The sequence below is a fragment of the Uloborus diversus genome, chromosome 1 (genome assembly GCF_026930045.1).
Source record: "Uloborus diversus isolate 005 chromosome 1, Udiv.v.3.1, whole genome shotgun sequence".
In the NCBI taxonomy this organism is placed as follows: Eukaryota; Metazoa; Arthropoda; class Arachnida; order Araneae; family Uloboridae; genus Uloborus; species Uloborus diversus.
In genome coordinates this window covers 111,203,588-111,223,429 of record NC_072731.1, presented here as the reverse complement: position 1 = coordinate 111,223,429, position 19,842 = coordinate 111,203,588, and the positions used below count along the sequence as shown (strand labels likewise).

At 33.2% G+C, this 19,842-nt stretch overlaps 1 protein-coding gene across 1 annotated transcript in view; it reads left to right on the top strand.

Annotated features, from left to right (window-relative positions):
- The window catches only part of LOC129231374 (catalase-like), a 67,231-nt gene that overhangs the window by 8,903 nt on the left and 38,486 nt on the right, over positions 1-19,842 (top strand). Inside the window, exon 3 of the mRNA XM_054865674.1 lies at positions 5,648-5,781. Within this exon, the coding sequence (XP_054721649.1) occupies positions 5,648-5,781 (134 nt within the window). The remainder of the gene's footprint in view (positions 1-5,647; positions 5,782-19,842) is intronic.

Sequence of the window (19,842 nt, the reverse complement as noted above, 5' to 3'; positions counted from 1 at the left end):
GAGCAACATTTAAATTTGCTTCCCAGTGCAAGAGCCCTGTCCTCTTACCAGATCAGAAACCGGGCAGTTCATTCGGGATCTTAATTACAAAAAATTACCGTAAAGGGGGAAAATTAGAAATTTTTTGTTCGTCATTCAAATATGTTTGACTCCCAGGGAAGTCGCAATTTTCCACTGTCTCTCCACGCATCCGTGATTGTTGAAAACAGAATTTGTGAATTTGTTGTTTGAAATGCTTGCGAAAGTATCTAATCTGTATAGCTTTTTGTTAAATATAATATATAAAATATGTCTTCATTGTTTGGGTCTATAAAAGATTGGGGGGTAAACATTAGTGGCCGCCCTGAGTGCTCCTTTTAGATGGCACCCTTTTATGCTTCAGGAAGGGGCCATTTCCCTCATCTCTCCTCCCCTGTATCCTGCCTGATTACCGGTTCTGTCAAGTTTTGCAAGCAAATGAAGCATGTATGTAAAGAGTAGATATTAATGGACAATGAACCAACACAATGTTCCCTAATAATCTATTTTTCTTAAACTATGCTATGCTGTCGGGAAATCGACACTTGCTTTGATAATTGAACATTTAAAATTTAGTATATTTATTTCACTTATTATAAGTTATCTTGTGAGAAATTCTTGAGGAATTTTGCTTGATTAAACGAACTATATGATGCGGCTTGCGCCCGCCCCTTGCTTTGGCCGCCCTTGTGTGGTGCACACGCTGCACACCCCTGCTAGGATCGGCCCTTTTTAAATCTATCCTCTCCCTCGATTTCTCCAGGATCCCTTATACCCGGACTTGAAGACCATTAGACGACAGGGAGAAGTATACCGTTCCAAACAGAAAAAGAATTTTCTAATCTGTACAGGCGTCTTCTAGTAATCGGGGAGCATAGTACATAAAAAAATTCCAACTCTGTAAATTAATATTGCCCTAACTATAAATTAAGCTGACGGCGTCATGAAATATTAAATCTAGAATATTAGTCAAACTTCAGAAATCGGACGCCAGTTACAATATATTTATTAAGGAACATAAATTTAATCTTCGAAAGGAGAAGCGGGAAGATTTTTGTTAAATTCCCCTCGAATTTAACACTAAATATATTTCAAAACTGAAATATTTAATGTTATAATGTTATAATTAATAATGTTAATGGCTACACATTTGAATCCGTTGAGGAGTTTAAATATCTTGGAAATGACATCACTAAAAACAATGATATTAGCGTTGAAGTCAATTGCCGCCTAACTATGGCAAACAAATGCTACTTTGGTTTGAAAAGCTAATTAAAAAGTAAACTTCTTTGCCAAAGTACAAAAATAAACATATACAAGACCCTTTTAATATCATTCCTAACTTATGGAAGTGAGTGTTGGGCTTTAACTAAAGCAGAAGAAGAGAAATTGATGGTTTTTGAAAGGAAAATTTTAAGAAGAATTTTTGGTGCTGTTCAGGAAAACAACAGATGGCGCACTCTCTATAATTTTGAGATATATAAAAAATTCTATAAGCAGCCAGATATTATCCACTTTATTAAAGCCAATCGCATCAGATGGCTGGGGCACCTCTTTAGACTAGGTAGTAGGGACCCAACCCATAAAGTCACCTTCACAATTCCAGATGGTGCGCGCAAGAGGGGCCGCATACCAACCAGATGGTTCGACTGTGCCAAAAAAGACTTAAAAACTGTTGGCCTCAGTTGAAGAACGAAATCTGTTTCTGACAGGGCGGGATGGAGGAAACTGATTGAGACGGTCTTGGCCTGCCCTAGGCTGTTGTGCCGAAAAAGAAGAAGAAGAAGAAATATTAAAGAAAAAAAAAAAACTTTGATAACTAAATGAAGTTATTTATTAGCAAAAAAAATTATTATAAATTAATTAATTCAACTATTTTCGTAGCAAAATGCATTTCATTTACTGATTTGCTACATGAGTAAGAAATACATTAGTAAGACAAAATTAAAATTAGCAGGCGGCGCCGTGAAAATCAAACCCCGATGCGAGAGAATTATATACATATTGTTCAAAACCACATGACCTATTGTGACGTATCGAGCAGTGACGAAAGCTGATCTACGTAGTCACAACTTGTGAAATTTAAAGTTTCTTAGATTTCTCCGGGACCCCTCAACAGATCGAGACAAAATTAACAGGGGACCACCTGGAAGCATACCCTTCCAAGCAAAAAAAGAATTTTTCAAATCGGTCCAGTATTCTTGAAGTAATACGAAAACACACATAAAAAGTCGCAAGCCGAAATCATAACCTCCTTTTTTGAAGTCGGTTAAAAACTAGGGCTAAATAATAGACAGGCAAAAGTGCACATCTGAAACAAACCAACATCCCTATAAACTAAATACGTTCATTTCCGCTTATAAACCGGATATTAGCCTTTCCATGTAATCGATGGTCAAACAGTAGTAATGACAGTATCATTTTGTAATCTTTCCGCTACTTTTGTTTAATGATATTCTATTAGTTCGTGCTTTTGAAGCCAAATTTTTACATCAATAGATAGATTTTGGTTCTGTATCATGAAAAAAAAAAATCTATCTTTACTAATAATAAAGCTGAAAGTCTCTCTGTCTGGATCTCTGTCTGTCTGTCAGGATCTCTGTGACGCCATAGCGCCTAAACCGTTCGACCGATTTTCATAAAGTTTGGCACAGAATTAATTTATAGCATGGGGGTGTGCACCTCTAAGCGATTTTTCGAAAACTCGATTTTGTTCTTTTTCTATTCCAATTTTAAGAAAAATGTTCCGAGCAAATTTTCACAACGTGAAAGAGTAAATGCAATTATTAATAAATTATCATAACGTGGAATCGTATCATGGGCAAGTAAATGAACATAGCGAATTGGCGAGAAATTCATCATCCATTATTTGTAAATATACAGGCGAACCAAAGGACCTTATAATTTTCTACTATGGGCAAAGCCGTGTGTTAAAATATAAGTAGATATTTAACAAATGCAATTGAAAATTCTTAAATCTAAACAATTTATTATTTTCAGCTTATACCGAAAATACCGGTATTTTACCTCAGCAAGTACCGGTATCACAAAATTGCAAATTTGCTCAAAATACCGGTATTCGGTATACCGGTATTGCAATCCCTAGTTAAGGATAACGGAAGGACAAGAAGTCCAAAACAATTAAACTTGGAAAATTTCAACTTACAATCAATTATTTGGCTAATACAGCAGTGTGAAACAATGATACCTAACGCCTGAGCCAAACTGTTACAATTCTGAATTCCTTAAAATACTCAATAATTTTATCATAATCCATAGAACATTTATCTTCTTTCTCAGCAAACATGAAGATTCTCCCCACATTATTACGCGCTCTCAAACAAGATTCTTCTATTCCTTCGTCTTCTATATAAAGTATCTGTACAACATTGCTCTTTGTTAATTTCTTTTCCTTACATCCAACTAGCAAAACTTAACCAAATGTTAATGAATCCTTTGGCATATTCTTATGATTTGGTGTTTTTGATTCAGCTGTATCTTCATTTTCAACATTATTTATTGACTTTCAAAGTCAGTCTGTGAAATCTCTTTCAATTTGTCGATGAACTTAGTATATTCAATAACATAACTTGTTACAGGATTCAAATAGTGCATATTTTTTCTGTCAGAATGAAAATGGATATTTTCGTATCCTTTTTTCTTCATCTCTTTCAAAGTTGATCTATGAATTTACTGATCTCTTCCAGTACATTTAACGGTTAAATCAATGTTGTCAACAGTCCTTTCCTGTGACTTGTGGCAACAAATCGGAAAATAGTTTCAATACTGTATTGTTCCAATATAAATTTCTGTTCCAAATGTTTCTGCTTGAATTGGCTTGTCATATTACAAACGTGTCATACCAAAATGATTTTCACATGCTTAGGAGTTTTTAAGTGTACTTTTCATGAGATTTTCATCACATACAATAGAAGAAATAAAATTACGAAACAGTTTTTAAAAAAATTAAATAAAAGTTAAATTTTTAAATAAAAGCACACACAAATTTTTGTACAAATACTACTTATATATGTTTTAAATGTGACAACTAACTTTAAATGATAGTTTGTTTTGTATTAGCATTCTTAAATTTTACCCCGTACCAGCTTATAGTTAAATGTCCTTCCGTTACCGTATTTTTTTGTCCTTCCGTTACCATTAAAAACCATATAAATTAAATCTATATTGAAATTCTAAATATGCCTCCTTGACAAGGGACATAATTCTGCTTTGCATAAAAAACATAAGTTTCTATACACAATCGATGGTACAGTGATGCAAGATTGGAAAAATAAGGATCAAACAAACGAGGAGAAATCTATTTCTAAGAGAAAAACAAATTTAAGTTTGGAAAAACAGCTATTGCAAGAAAATGAACTTAAATCTAGGGAGGGACTTAAGCAGCCAGTAGCGGAGAGGGGAGGATAGTTGCCCCTTTCTGGTTGCGCTCATATATAATAGGAATTTTTAAAGTATACTTACTATCTAAAATATCCTTTTATTTTTTCATTCAATTTAAAAGACATTATCCTCCTATATATAATAGCGAATTCACTGATCGAGTAACGCTCCTGACGTCATTAACAATGAAACTCGCGCCACCGCATTATAATTATGTAATATTTTTACTTCCTTTTACAAAAAAGGAAGTATTGTATTCGCGAAAAAATTTTCACTCAAAAATCGCCCTTAATTTCCATTTTGCTCACCCCCAAATGAATGTTGAGTTTTTTTTTCGATTCGACCACATGCGGAAAAGTGCCTAAGAATGTATAGACACGCGAAATATCCATTTTGACCATCACCGAGGTAATTACAACGACTTTTCTCGTGACGTCTGTATGTATGTGCGTATGTGTGTATGTGCGTATGTGCGTATGTATCTCGCATAACTCAAAAATGGTATGTCCTAGAAAGTTGAAATTTGGTACATAGACTCGTAGTGGGGTCTAGTTGTGCACCTCCTATTTTGGTTGCATTCGGGTGTTTCTAAAGGGGTCTTTTGCACCTTTTTGGGGGGAAATCATTGTTTATTTCGATGCAAACTCAAGTAGTGTTATAATTTGGCGGTCACTTGGCGATATATCGCCAGTCTTTTGGTTGCCAAGTTTTGTCGCCAACTTGGCGAAAAATTTGGCGATTTTTTTTTTTTTTAAATCTGCTTTCAATGTGGCCATTGCTAGTGATATTTAAAGAGTTAGAGAGAGAATCCCATTAAAATTGCAATAATAGGGAAATAGCATTAAATTGGTGTAAAAGGAAGTCATGTGATGCACACATCAGCTCGTTTTGTAATGTTTGACACGCAGGGAAATGCTTTATTATGACGAGGTTGAACTGGATTCGGTAACTTAACTGTTTTACTGGTAAAATTGTCAATTCAGGCGGATGAAGAAACGAAAAAAGGATCAACAATGAACGCTACCTACTGGAGTTTAGGGTTAGTCCACTGGAGTTTGGGTTAAAATTTCAAGCATCAAAATATCACTAAACAGGCCATTGCTTCTTTTAAATGTAAAAACAATTTTCACCCGTCATACCTTGACGGGCGATTTTCTAGTAAATTATAAATTTAAGAAGTTTAGATTCAAACTGTCGCGTATGAATACACGCATCTTTTGTTTTTCAGGCTGAATTTGCGGTCTTAAAATCCGAGTCCGGCATTCCTATAAGAGACAAAGTGAACTCAATGACGATTGGGCCCCGGGGTCCGATGTTGCTGCAGGATTTCGTGTACATTGAAGAAATAGCACATTTCAATAGGTGAGCCTTTTACATTCTTAAATGGTTGTTTTGATGACGCATTTTGAATATGAATAAAAAACGAAAAAAAAGTTCAGAAGAAGAAAAGCTAAACTTTCTTGTTTAACGAAAATGAAAATTTCCTAACCTTACTACGCATTTAAATCACAGAATCAGAGCAGGGTAATTTTTGGAGCTAATTTTTTCAGAAACAAATAAATAAATAACTAAACATTATCAAGAATATTCTAAGAAGTTTTGGAAGTAGGTTGCTCTGATGTTACGAAAATCGCGTAAGTTTTGAGAAAAGTTTCAAAAGTAGCATGTTCAAAAAACTCTAGATAAGCTTGCTCATGCTAAAATTTCACAAAAATAACGGAACAAGGTAACATCGAATTTTGGGCGTCCACATTCTACTGTTAATTAAGAACTGAAACTAGTTTGAGAATGCTTGCTTCAAACTTTCATGCAAGCTATAGTGCTAGTTAAGTAGCGTCAGAGATTGATAAAAATTCCAACAAAAATCAGGTAATAAAGTTTCTAGGCTTATCAAATCACACACAAAAAATAAAATAACTATACAAGCAAAGTTTTTCTTTCTGAATTAGGCTAACTGTATTAAATGGGTTTTCTAGAACAGTAAATAACTTTTTTTAATGCTAGTAAACTGCAGTGAACTATAGAGATAAAAAATTTACTGTACGGTAAGGTCAAGCAGTTTGGACAAGACTTTTCTTTACTAACTAGTGGTACCCACACGGCTTTGCCCGTAATAGAAAAATTAAAAGGTCTTTTGTTTCACCTGTATATTTACAAAAAATGTATGGTGAATTTTCTCGCCGATTGGCTTGTACCCATCTTACGGTTCCACGTTATGATAATTTCGTATCTCGCCAATTGGCTTGTGCCCATGTTGCGGTTCCACGTTATGATAATTTCGTAATTTACTCGTCCACCTTATGATATTTTTTTTCTTAAAATTAGAATAGAAAAAGAACCACATCGAATTTTTGAAAAATCGCTTCGAGGAGCACACCCCCATGCTGCATACTAACTTTGTGCCAAATTTCATGAAAATCGGCCGAACGGTTTAGGCGCTATGCGCGTCACAGACATCCTACAGACATCCAGACATCCTACAGACATCCTCCGGACAGAGAGACTTTCAGCTTTATTATTAGTAACTAGTGGTACCCGCACGGCTTCGCCCGTAATAGAAAAATTAAAAGGTCTTTTGGTTCGCCTGTATTTACAAATAATGTATTGTGAATTTTCTCGTCAATTGGCTTGTACTCATGTTACGGTTACACGTTATGATAATTTCGTAATTTATGATAGTTTTTTTTCTTAAAATTGGAATAAAAAAAGAACCACATCGAATTTTTGAAAAATCGCTTCGAGGTGCACACCCCCATGCTACATACTAACTTCGTGCCGAATTTCATGAAAATCGGCCGAACGGTTTAGGCGCTATGCGCGTCACAGACATCCTACAGACATCCTACAGATATCCTACAGACATCCTCCGGACAGAGAGACATTCAGCTTTATTATTAGTAACTAGTGGCATCCGCACGGCTTCGCCCGTAATAGAAAAATTAAAGGTCTTTTGGTTCGCTTGTATATTTACAAATAATGTATGGTGAATTACAGTTCCACGTTATGATAATTTCGTATCTCGCCAATTGGCTTGTGCCCATGTTACGATTCCACGTTATGATAATTTCGTAATTTATGATAGTTTTTTTCTTAAAATTTGAATAAAAAAAGAACCACATCGAATTTTCGAAAAATCGCTTCGAGGTGCACACCCCCATGCTACATACTAACTTTGTGCCAAATTTCATGAAAATCGGCCGAACGGTTTAAGCGCTATGCGCGTCACAGACATCCTACGGACATCCTACAGACATCCTACAGACATCCTACAGACATCCTACAGACATCCTCCGGACAGAGAGACTTACTGCTTTATTATTAGTAAAGAAGAAGAAGATAATAAAGCTCAAAGACTCTGTCTGGATGTCTGTAGGATGTCTGTGACGCACATAGCGCCTAGACCGTTCGGCCGATTGTCATGAAATTTGGCACAAAGTTAGTTTGTAGCATGGGGATGTGCACCTCGAAGCGATTTTTCGAAAATTCGATTTGTTCCTTTTCTATTTCGATTTTAAGAACATTTTCCGGATCAAAATTATCATAAGATGGACGAGTAAATTACGAAATTATCATGACTTGGAATGGGAGAGCGAATGAACATAGCCAATTGGCGATAAATTCGTCACCCATTATTTGTAAATATACAGGCGAACCGAATGACCTTTTAATTTTCAACTACGGGCAAAGCCGTGCGGGTACCACTAGTTTGTAATGTTTCTGCATAAGATTATTTTTAGTTAAGTATAGCTTTTTCGAAAATTTAACAATCGATACTGTAGAACAAGCTTTAAGAAGCAGTAGGTCATTATCATGGTCTTTTAAAACTACTTTTATTTATTTGTTTTATTTTTGAGAAACCAAGACGATTGCTTATTGAACGTCAGCATTCACTTTGGGCTTGGTACTCAATAGTGTCAAGAGCCTTATAAAATTCGGTTAATAATACAAAAAATAACATTAGTTAACAAAAACTTGGTTACATGAAACGTTTATAGTGTTCCTAAGGTGATTTTTGAAGCTGATTTCAAATATCCACATGGAATTTTCCTATCATCCTCAATTGTTGTGTAATCATAGGTTTTAAGTTATTTATTTTTCCAGTGTTTTCCTATACCACGTAATGATAAAAACTATTCGCAACTCCAACGAACTATAGGGGGCACTGAAGTCACTGTCTAATGGCGAATTGAAAACTAAAACAAACGCACATGGTAACGAAGAAAATGCTAAAAGTGTTGTGATTTTTGTTCGTACGTATGATTTTTTCGCTTTATTCTTTTTAAATTAATTTTCAAAGTCTTGTGGATATTCTGGCCCACGTAGAAAGAAATGAGAATTCAAGAAGCATCACTAAACGTCAAAGATTAATGCAAACTACGTAGTTCGTAGTTCTAAGCAGCTATTTCCACGATGTTAAATTCGATATTTATCAATTCTTGATAAAACTAAATAATAATTGTGGTCTGACAAGAATAACAATTAATGCTAGAAAATTCAATGTGACATTACAAATTGTTATCGAAAGAAGATGATACTTTTTGCCTTGCTTGGCTAGCGCTTATTTTTTTTCCATTTGTAGCTGAGTTATTTCTCTCGAATTCCCGAATCGGATCATTTAAAAATTTTCTGTTTCGATTTTTCTAATTTCTGAGTTACGATTTAATTGTGTCATGTTATGCAAATCATCAACAAAATTCTCACGGATATATGGTGGTAGTTTTCTTTTCAGTTGATTGACCATTATTTCCTTTCACTTATCGAATTCTGTAATCTTACTACCATTTTATTCCACTCATGATAAAAATTAAAAATGGTTTAACTAAAAACGCGAAATCTCGCCAAGGCTACTTTGCTCGCACTATACTAATACGATAACCCTAAACAAATTTGGCGAAACCTTTCTGCTGAGAATAAAAGGAATAAAGTAAATTCTTTCTCGGTTATTCATTTTGTTCTACGATAATATATTCAAGACAATATTTTGCATACTGTCCATTCCAACTAAATGCTGCTGTAAAATATGGTAAGTTAAATTAATTTAAGATTAAAAAAAACCCCATATTCTTACAAATTCATACAAAACAATAAAATTTTTTACGTTGTATAACGTTATCCAAGTTTGTTAATCCAGAATTTTCGCTTTCACCAATTATTAAGGAAATAATGAAAACTAACATTATTTTGAGAAGCTAGAGAATACTACTAAGGGACGAATTAATTTCTGTAGCTGAAAGCAAACTAAGACACATCGATTGCGTTAATAAATACTTAGAACAAAGTGCCTGTGTTTACGTCAACAGACACACGTGGAACGCAACGTGGCAATGTTTTAGTTTCATTTGCAGTTTTGTAAATCACCGCAAGGTAGCGTATTCGAGCGCTGGAGTTCCGAATTGCTTGAGAAAGTTGGAACGAGCTAAACCTCATGCAGAGAAAAAAGATCTCTTTTGAACGTCATAAAATTTTAAGGGATGTGGGGAAACTTTCGTTCCTTTAATTTGCAATTTCGTGAAATTTTCGCTTAAAAAATAATTAGGAAAAAAAAAACTGATTCGAAATTTAAAATAAAAAAAAACCCTAGTGCTAACCCCTGGGGCTCGAAGTGGTCTATTTTTATAGTCAATAAAAGTAAGGTTTTAAAGAAATTCTGGAAAGAAATCTGTGGCGGTCCTTCGTCTAGGAGACCCCATAGCACCTATGCAGCCTTGAAAATTTGTACAAAATTATTTCGAGCCCCGGGGGTGTGCACCTGGGGTTTTATTTTTTAAAATTCGAATTAGATTTTTGGAATTAATTTTTTAAGCTCAAAAATCGCATAAATTGACCATTATTGCCTATTATAGGGGTGAAAAATTACTTTCACATATTAATATTATATATCGTTAGAAAGGGTAGAATTTTCCGCGTTCTACGCAATTTATTCCAATGCTCTAACTTAAATACGGCGGGAGTTATTTGCGTTTTTAGCTCGAACTGTTTTAGGCTTAGTTAAAATTTAAGCGCTACTTTCTTCATTGAATCTATCAGTAAAAAGCGAAGGAATTGTCCCACAGTTTTCTTTTTGACGCCACTGGAAAGCGGCGTCACTCCAGCGGCTATTTTTACTCCAGATCTAACTCGATCAACGGTCAAAAAACTAAGATACTATCTCCGAAGGAAAAAATGTTACAAGCTGTTAAAAATCAAGTTCGAATAATGTCACATTCATTAAATTATTGATGTTTTATTTGGCGTTGCCATAGATACGTCTTTTCGATTCACATCTTTCTTCTCTTTTATTCACAAACTTAAAGGGTTTCGATTTTAACGGAAAATCTTAGGCTCAACTCAATTCAAGTATCCCGCTAAAGAGCAAAATATATTACTAGAGATCACGAATACAAATGCGACTTTTCAAACGTACAAAACTGCAGTTTTTCAATGCTCATCAGCCCCTTATAGTAGGGGAGATAGCGACCGAAATTTTACGACAATATATATAAGGCCAGAATTTTTTTAAATATTAGATTAGTTTACTTAAAAGAAGAAAACGCGAGTCTACCAAAAAGTTATCGTTGCAATAATTAATAAAAAAATTTGCAATATGTTGCAAAAACTTGTGAAATTGTCTTATATATATAAGGCTGAAACTCGGTAATATTATTGATTACGTATAAACATAACGAAAAATATATGTCTACCGCGTCCAAAGCGTTGCCGTGCCGTGTCTACCACCCACGCAAGGTGCGAAAAAATCAGTCAATTTTGACTTAAATATATAAGCCTAAATTTTTTTTAAATAACTGTTTATAATGTATAAAATATAAAAACAAAAGTCTACCAGTTGTGTTATGTTGCAAAGGCATGATAGACGCCACGGAATGTCGACTTCGTACCTCTATGTACCGTTTATCGGGCCGCTAGCGCTCGCTCGAAAAAGTTTGCTTGTCGTCGCGAAATTTCAATAAATAAAGCCGGCTTATTTTTTAATAAATAGTTTACATCCTGTTTTTATTAAAATTTTTAGTCTGCCGTGACTAAGAGGTTAATTAGTCTTTGGTAGACGTTGCTTAAATTATAAAGTAGTTGGAAAAGTATGAATGATTTAATCATATTAAAAAAATAATTTTAACATTGAAACGAAATTAAAAACTATTTTATTAAAATTAAAATTATGTACAAAATTATAGTGAAGTTTATTTTTCATTAATAGTGTCTTGACCTTTTAAATTATGCCTATTTTATTTATTTATTTTTTATGATCAAGTACTTATGAAATAAAATTTTTTGCATCGATCTTACATAACAATAAATTAAAATAATCAAATAAACAGTTCTTTACATATTAATTAACTTTTACTAATAATAAAGCTGAAAGTCTCTCTGTCTGGATGTCCGGAGGATGTCTGTAGGATGTCTGGATCTCTGTGGCGCGCATAGTGCCTAGACCGTTCTGCCGATTTTGATGAAATTTGGCACAAAGTTAGTTTGTAGCATGGGAATGTGCACCTCGAAGCGATTTTTCGAAAATTAGATGTGATTCTTTTTCTATTCCAATTTTAAGAACAAAATCATCATAAGATGGACGAGTAAATTACGAAATTATCATAACGTGGAACCGTAACATGGGCACAAGCGAATTGGCGAGATACGAAATTATCATAACGTGGAACTGTAACATGGGTACAAGCCAATTGACGAGAAAATTCACCATACATTCTTTGTAAATATACAGGCGAACCAAAAGACCTTTTAGTTTTTCAATTACGGGCAAAGCCGTGCGGTTACCACTTGTAACCTATAAAACTGTAGCAAGGAACATAATTTTATTTAAATGAACTATTCATCAGGTGCATCGCCGCTCACATCTGACTCGCCCAAATAATTTTCGTTTTCGCTTTCGTTGCTGAATTTATATTCAAAATGTCTTATTTTCAATTTAGCATCATTGTCAGTTCAATAATCATCATCACTGTGAATGTCGGTACTATTATTAGCTGTCTCGGTAAAATCATCAGTTATCAATATCTGTAATAGAAAACAATTGATAAAAAAAAGAAAGAGTTTTATTAAAAGCCAAGTCTGGTTGGAAAAAAAAAAAGATTACCTGAGGCAGAAGGCTAAGCTTCGAATGTAACATCTTTTATTGCTTGCGGTAATTGTTTTCAGTAAACCATTTAAAAACTTTTCATCTGTCCTCAATTTTCCACCCACAATCAAGAGGTGATAAGCTTTTAAATGAAAATTTGTCCAAATTTGCGAAATGCAAGCTGTTCTGAGGAAATGTTCACGAAGTTCAGACTAACATAGGATTAAGGATGACGGATCAAAACTCTTCACGTTCACGAGAATTACTTTATCTTTTTTCAAAAATTTTATAAACTTTTAAGAACGTAATGGTTCTTGCATCATTAATTGTTTCCATTTTATTTTGTCTGTACATTCGGCGCACAACTCTTCGGAAATTTCGAGTTGTATTCCAATTTGTGACATGCATTTTACATTGTGCGATGGCTGATACTTACTCAAATTTGTTAATGCTCCTGTGAATCCTTAGACTTTGTAAATAGAACGTAAGGCCGAACCTTTCCTTTTCGGAAAAAAGTCGGATTTTGATCGCAATCAGTCATTGCGTGTAAAGCAACCAAGGCGGAACAAATGGTTTCTCCTAAATTCTTGTCAAGTTCAGAGACATTGATACATCTTAATGATTTTCCAACGCCAACTTCCATCCAGACCTTTATTTAAGAATTCAAAAACTTCATGTTAGCCAATATTATAACTAATACATCAGTATCTGAACATTGTAGGTGGACGTCATATCGAGGCTGCAGCTCTTCAAAAATTACAAAGATGGTAAATCATTTTTGTGTCGGATTCTTCGCGGTCTGGGGCACGATTGAGTATGATCTACTATTTTTACAACTTTTCTGTTGATGGTTTCAAATCTATAACACTGTTTGTAGTTAATATACACAAATTTATCTTCAAAATAAGTCGCTTTGTTATCTCGTTCCCAGTTTTTTAATAAATATTCTGGCAAATCTTCTTTAAAAGTAATATTTTTTAATTGATTCAAAAAGTCAGAGGGACGTGTTGCAGAGTCTCCTATCGGAATTTTTTGACCTCTGTGAGTTCCGCTTAATATATCGTCGCCTCAGAACAACAGTAAGATATCTTAGTGTTATTTCTGGGATTAGATATCTTACTGTTGCTCTGGGGCGACGATATGTTCGTTATCTTTTATGGAAGGAAACGGGGAACGTGTCGAAAACAATTACTACGAATACTGCTGAACATACTTAATAATTTTCTCAATATCATAGCATAAGATGATGGAATTTCTTTCATTAGATATAATAAAAAGAATACATCATAGATAAGACATTTTGGTTGTTCAGAATTGATGTTTTTTAAGCATTTTTATTACACTTGGCCTGATTGTCATGGCGTAATCTGAGGCGTGCTTTTGCTTATATTTCAGCTACTAGATCACTAAGAGACTTCTGGTTTTTACTAAATTATTTGCTTAATCTTAAGGTACAACTTAAGGCTGAAAATTTGAAATTCTGAAGTAACATCATTATTTCGGTTAGGATGGAAAATAGCAAATTTGATGTAATTTCCCCATTAAATGTTTAAATATAAAATCCATTGTTACAAATTTTGTTGCCTTGCAAATGTAATGTTAATAGTAATCATAATGAAAATTTTGAATCAAGTCCTCTCTGGAGCAAGAATGAAATTTATTCACAGTCGTTGCTTTCTTAGGGTTTTTATCCTCATCTATTCATCTATGTCAATAATCGATAACAGTACTAAGTAAAAAGACGTATTAGGATCTTTATCCCAAGTTACTTATATGTTGTGAACCATTCTTTTGCGTATACTCAGCAACTAGACTACTTACAGACTACAGAATTTTATTAAATGATTTGTTTAACCTTAAGGTACAACTTAACGCTAAAAAATCAAATTCTAAAGTAAAATTTTGTTTGAAAACGAAAAACTTGAAAATAACAGATTTTTTTAAAAAAATAACAAGCACTTTTCATAATGCACTCAAAAGGACAAAAAAATTGTCCTTTCTGACCCAGAAAAGTTAAAGTGTTCCTGTAGTTTTTAATTCTTTTAAGAAAAATATTTCACAAACGAAGAAAAGTGCGCTCAAGTCATTTTAAACCAAACTTTCCCATTAAGGAAAAAAAATGCGTGTTTCAACACTCAAATTTATGATTGAAAGCTAGATAATGGTAAAACATTCTCTACATGACTAAAACCGCACTTTTCTTCGTTTTTGGGGTCATTTTCTTGGAAATTTTTGAAAACTACAGAAATTCTTAAATTGTCCTTTCTGACCCAGGAAAGTTATTTTGTCCTTCTGAGTGCATTATGAAAAATGCTTATTATTTAAAAAAAAAATCTGTTATTTTCTAGTAAATGCAGTAAGGCAGATTTTCAGTTCTGCAGATGGCTATTATCTGTTGATCCAATTTAACATATGCTAAAGAAATATAAACATCAGCAGCAATGCTATCGCCGCGAAGCACTGGATCAAGTTTGCTCCAAAATGGCGGATGCGTCAGCTCCTTCACTATAAGGGCCGTACTCAGGCCCAGGCCCCAGACCCAAGGTTATTAAAAGCGTGTCCTTCCCCTCTTCTTTCTTCGCAGTATATGAATAAACAGCTTCACTTCCCCATTTACAAAATGTATTTGAAAAGGTGGTGATTCAAAATATTTTTGAAGAAGTTAAAATATATATATATATATATATGTAACAAAAGTATGAATATCAATTTAAATATGATAGAAAATTGTAATCATAAAAAAATAATAATTGAAAAATTTCCATTTATAAAGAATGAAAAGATAAAATAATCATACTTTTCCAACTACTTTATAATTTAAGCAACGTCTACCCAAGACTAAGCAACCTCTTAGTCACGGTAGACTAAAAATTTTAATAAAAACAGGATGTAAACTATTTATTAAAACTAGTATGTTGTGGCCATCACGAAACTTTCTTCTATATTTTTCCTTTTTCTGATCCCTCCCCATGCTTGACGAGGAAGCAATATTCCTAACAAAAACAAAATTACACATGCAAAAAAAAATTTTGAAAAAAAAAATAGAACCGACTTCAAAATTGCTCTAAAAAGTGAAAAATAATTTTATTCTTTAAACACCATCGATAATACTTTTAAACATAATTTTTGAAGTTGGCGCAAAAACGATCGATAAAACCATTCACAGCCATAACTCAACTACAAGTATAAATTTAACCACATCCAGTTTCTTCACTACCACATGCATTACGCATTGATGACAGCATATTTGAGTAACGATATAAATGTTTCGTTCCTAAGTTTGGATGATTTTTTGATAAAAATATGAACGAAGCATGGTTACAATGGATTTTACTTTTTGTTTTTGCGCCAACTTCAAAAATTATGTTTAAAAGTATTATCGATGGTGTTTAAAGAATAAAATTATTTTTCACTTTTTAGAGCAATTTTGAAGTCGGTTCTATTTTTTTTTTCAAAATTTTTTTATTTCATTCTTTTTAGTGTAAATGTAGATATTTCAGTAAAAGTAAGAAGTTACCTAGTAAGAAGTGCGGCTCTATATCACTGTATTGCTTTAGAAAAGCCTTTATTCAAAATTATCATTACAATTACTATTAATGTTACAGTTATATGGCACCAAACTTTTATAACAATGAGTTTCATATTGTCGCGTAGATGAAGATAGCGAAGACAATGTGAAAGCCAAATGAAGCGAATACTCGTTAGTCTCAACTCGAGATCTTAATTCAGAACCACGAATGAACGTTACATCTCCTTATATACAACTTGAAAAAGTGCTGGAACTTTCCAGACTTAAAAAGATACAGAAATAAATAGAACATTCGAGAAAATACGGAAAACAGTAGAAACGAAATTTTAGTAAAATTACTTTGTCCTAGTCGGGATTTGAACCCAGGTTGCTCGTGTGGGAGACGAGAATTCTACCACTGAGCCACCGTTATCCACGGATGACAAGTGCGAACTTTGCTACAATATCATTTTAATCATTTAATAGGGAAATTTACTGTTTTTTGCCCATAACTTTTTTTCTAAAGAACAAATATGGTCAAACAAAGTAATGGGACCTAAGTTGAGCCATCCTCTATCCATTAAAAAAAGAATCATCAAAATCGGTTCACTAGGTGAGACGCTATGAGTGGACAAACAAAAAAAAAAAACATACATACGGTATGAACTGATAACCGCCTCCTTTTTGAAGTCGGTTAAAAACTTGACGACCATCCCAATATCTGAATTATTGTAAAAACAAAACAAAGAGCGAAAATTGAAAGTTACTTAATATTTTATTTATTAACAAACATAAGATGGCAACAGTTAAAAATTTTAAATCATTGAGATAATATTTCCGATCATTTCCATACAATTAAAATCACGAGAAATACGCAGACGACAATCTATTACGATTTATCTTTCTTATTGTTGCATTAATAAAACTATTTTTATTCGCAAAAAAAAAAAAAAAAAAATCAACACCTCTTGGAGCGATCGGCGTCAAAATTGAACCAAAGCCTGTTTACATATGGATTCACATATATTCCAAATTTCAACCAGAACATAGCATTACTTCTTGAGATAGGGCACTCAAAATGGAAAAAAAGAACGGGTGATTGCGCTACCCCCTTTTTAGCTGTTGACACAAAAATAAAATCAGTTCTTATACCCACTAAGGGCTACTTGCCGATAAATTTTTCTTTCATTCCGTTCATTATTTCTTGAGATACAGCAGTCACAATTGACGACAAAAAACGTTCTATAGCTCAACCCCCGTTTGAGTTATTGACACCAAAATTGAATCAGCACCTGTTCCTGTTAATACCAACATATGGACCAAATTTTGTTTGATTCCGCCAGTTACTTCCTGAGGAATAGCAAGCACGCGTAACTCGAAAAACGTCCCATTGCTCCACCCCCCTTGGAGGAATTCGCGCCAAAAACTAATGGGCACAAGTTCACATAGGGGCACATATGTGTACTAAATTTCGTTCGATTTCATGCGGTAGTTTTTGTTGTAGAGCGGCCACAAAAAACTGGTCACACACAGACGTGACACACATACATACACACACACATACACACACACACACACAGACAGACAGACATTTTCCAAAAATGGTCGAAATGGACTCAGCACACCTCAAAACGTTCGAATCCGTCAAAATTCGAAATTCGAAAATTTGCACGAATCCAATCTTCTATATATTAGATATAGAAGAAAGTAATAAATAAATCAGCTTTATTTATTGAAATTTCGCGACGACAAGCAAACTTTTTCGAGCGAGCGCTAGCGGCCCGATAAACGGTACATAGAGGTACGAGGTCGACATTCCGTGGCGTCTATCATGCCTTTGCAACATAACACAACTGGTAGACTTTTGTTTTTATATTTTATACATTATAAACAGTTATTTAAAAAAAATTTAGGCTTATATATTTAAGTCAAAATTGACTGATTTTTTCGCACCTTGCGTGGGTGGTAGACACGGTACGGCAACGCTTCGGACGCGGTAGACATATATTTTTCGTTATGTTTATACGTAATCAATAATATTACCGAGTTTCAGCCTTATATATATAAGACAATTTCACAAGTTTTTGCAACATATTGCAAATTTTTTTATTAATTATTGCAACGATAACTTTTTGGTAGACTCGCGTTTTCTTCTTTTAAGTGAACCAATCTAATATTTAAAAAAATTCTGGCCTTATATAAATAATGTATTAAAAACTGTCGCTATCTCCCCTACTATTAGCCTTTACGGCTCTGCAAGTTGGTACAAGTTATTTTGAAACCCGGGGAAGGGGGGCTCTTTGTTCCAAAGGGAGCTCATAATGCGTTTTCAATCTGTTTCTTTCGACAAGGCTTCACTTGATACGCGTCTTATCAGGCTCAGTCATTTCAATAAAAGTTGTAGTATGAAAATAATCAATCAAACAAAAAACCTGGTCAGACGCTAGCGACATCTGTTGGATTTTGTGGCAATTTTTAACTATATAAACAACTTAATAAGTTTATTTTTAAAGAGAATGGGTATTCAAAATTGAGTTGAAAAGTATTTTTGTTATTTTAAAAGCGGATTTTTTCTTCCTGAGGAAAAGTGTTTGTAAAGATATTTCAAGTAAAAAGTGAAAAAATATGAAACTTTTGTTTTCAAGAAAATTTAAGTTTTGTAACAAAATCACATGAATATATGCCGAGAAAGATGTTTATCTAGTTAAATCAATGTAAATTCGGTGTATGAAAATTTTTGTGATAAACTGTTCCAACTTTTCGCAATGAAGCATTTTCAAAATTATTTGAGTAATGTAACTGCAAACCTTCAATAAATATAAATAGGAGTTAGCATTTATTGCAATTTATTCATTAGATAACAATTCAAACGAGCTTAAAAAGAAGTTTGCAGTTTGAAAACGTATGTGAATAAAATGTTTTGGGAATACTGTTGTTTTTTTTAGTTTTTTTTTTTTTTTTTGGGGGGGGGGGTTAATTTCTGCTTCCAATTAATAAAAAACAAATATTGGAAATTTGGTTTTGAATGACATTATGCATAATATTATAAAATTAATCATTACACTTTATGGACGAAACCATACTGTTTATTAAACATATGAACTATGCTCCATAATTTGTATCAAGAAAAAATATTTTTTTTTTGTTTTATTATGCAAAAATTAAATATATATGCTTCATCAAGCACAACTGATAAATATATTTGTCAGTTAAAAGAGAAAAGAAATGCAAGTAGCGATTGTTTCTCATAATTATTACTAATACAGGCAACGGCGGATATTTTTTGTTAGTTGATAAATATATTTATGGAAACCTTCAAAAAAGCTTTTAGTAATTTTTTTTCTTACTTTAAAGTTTGATTCAAAATTAGTTATTTTTTAGGACATATTCTGAAAATGGTGAATAGCTAAATTTGATATCTTTATTTTTTCACAATAAGAACTAATAAAATGCAAAAAAAAAAAAAAAAAAAAAAAAAAAAAAAAAAAAGCATAGAAATACAATTATTTTAAAGACAATTTTGTAGAAAACATATCGAATAAAAATTTTGCCATGAAACTGATCGTTAGTACCGATCATTATACATTACAATTTATATCATTAGGGAGTACGTTGTATGTTAAAGAACCAGAAATTGAAATCATTTAAAAGTACCTTGAAACAATGAATTCACCAGAAGAAACATGCCAATAAAAATTGCAAAAAATGATAAGATGGTAGCTTTAAGATTTTAATAAACCTAAATTCCAGCCTTTGAAAAAATAATAATAAAAATTCCTTCTAATTTTTTTTAGAATAAAACTTTTGCTTGTTGAAAAAATAAATAAATAAAAGTAATAATAACAGT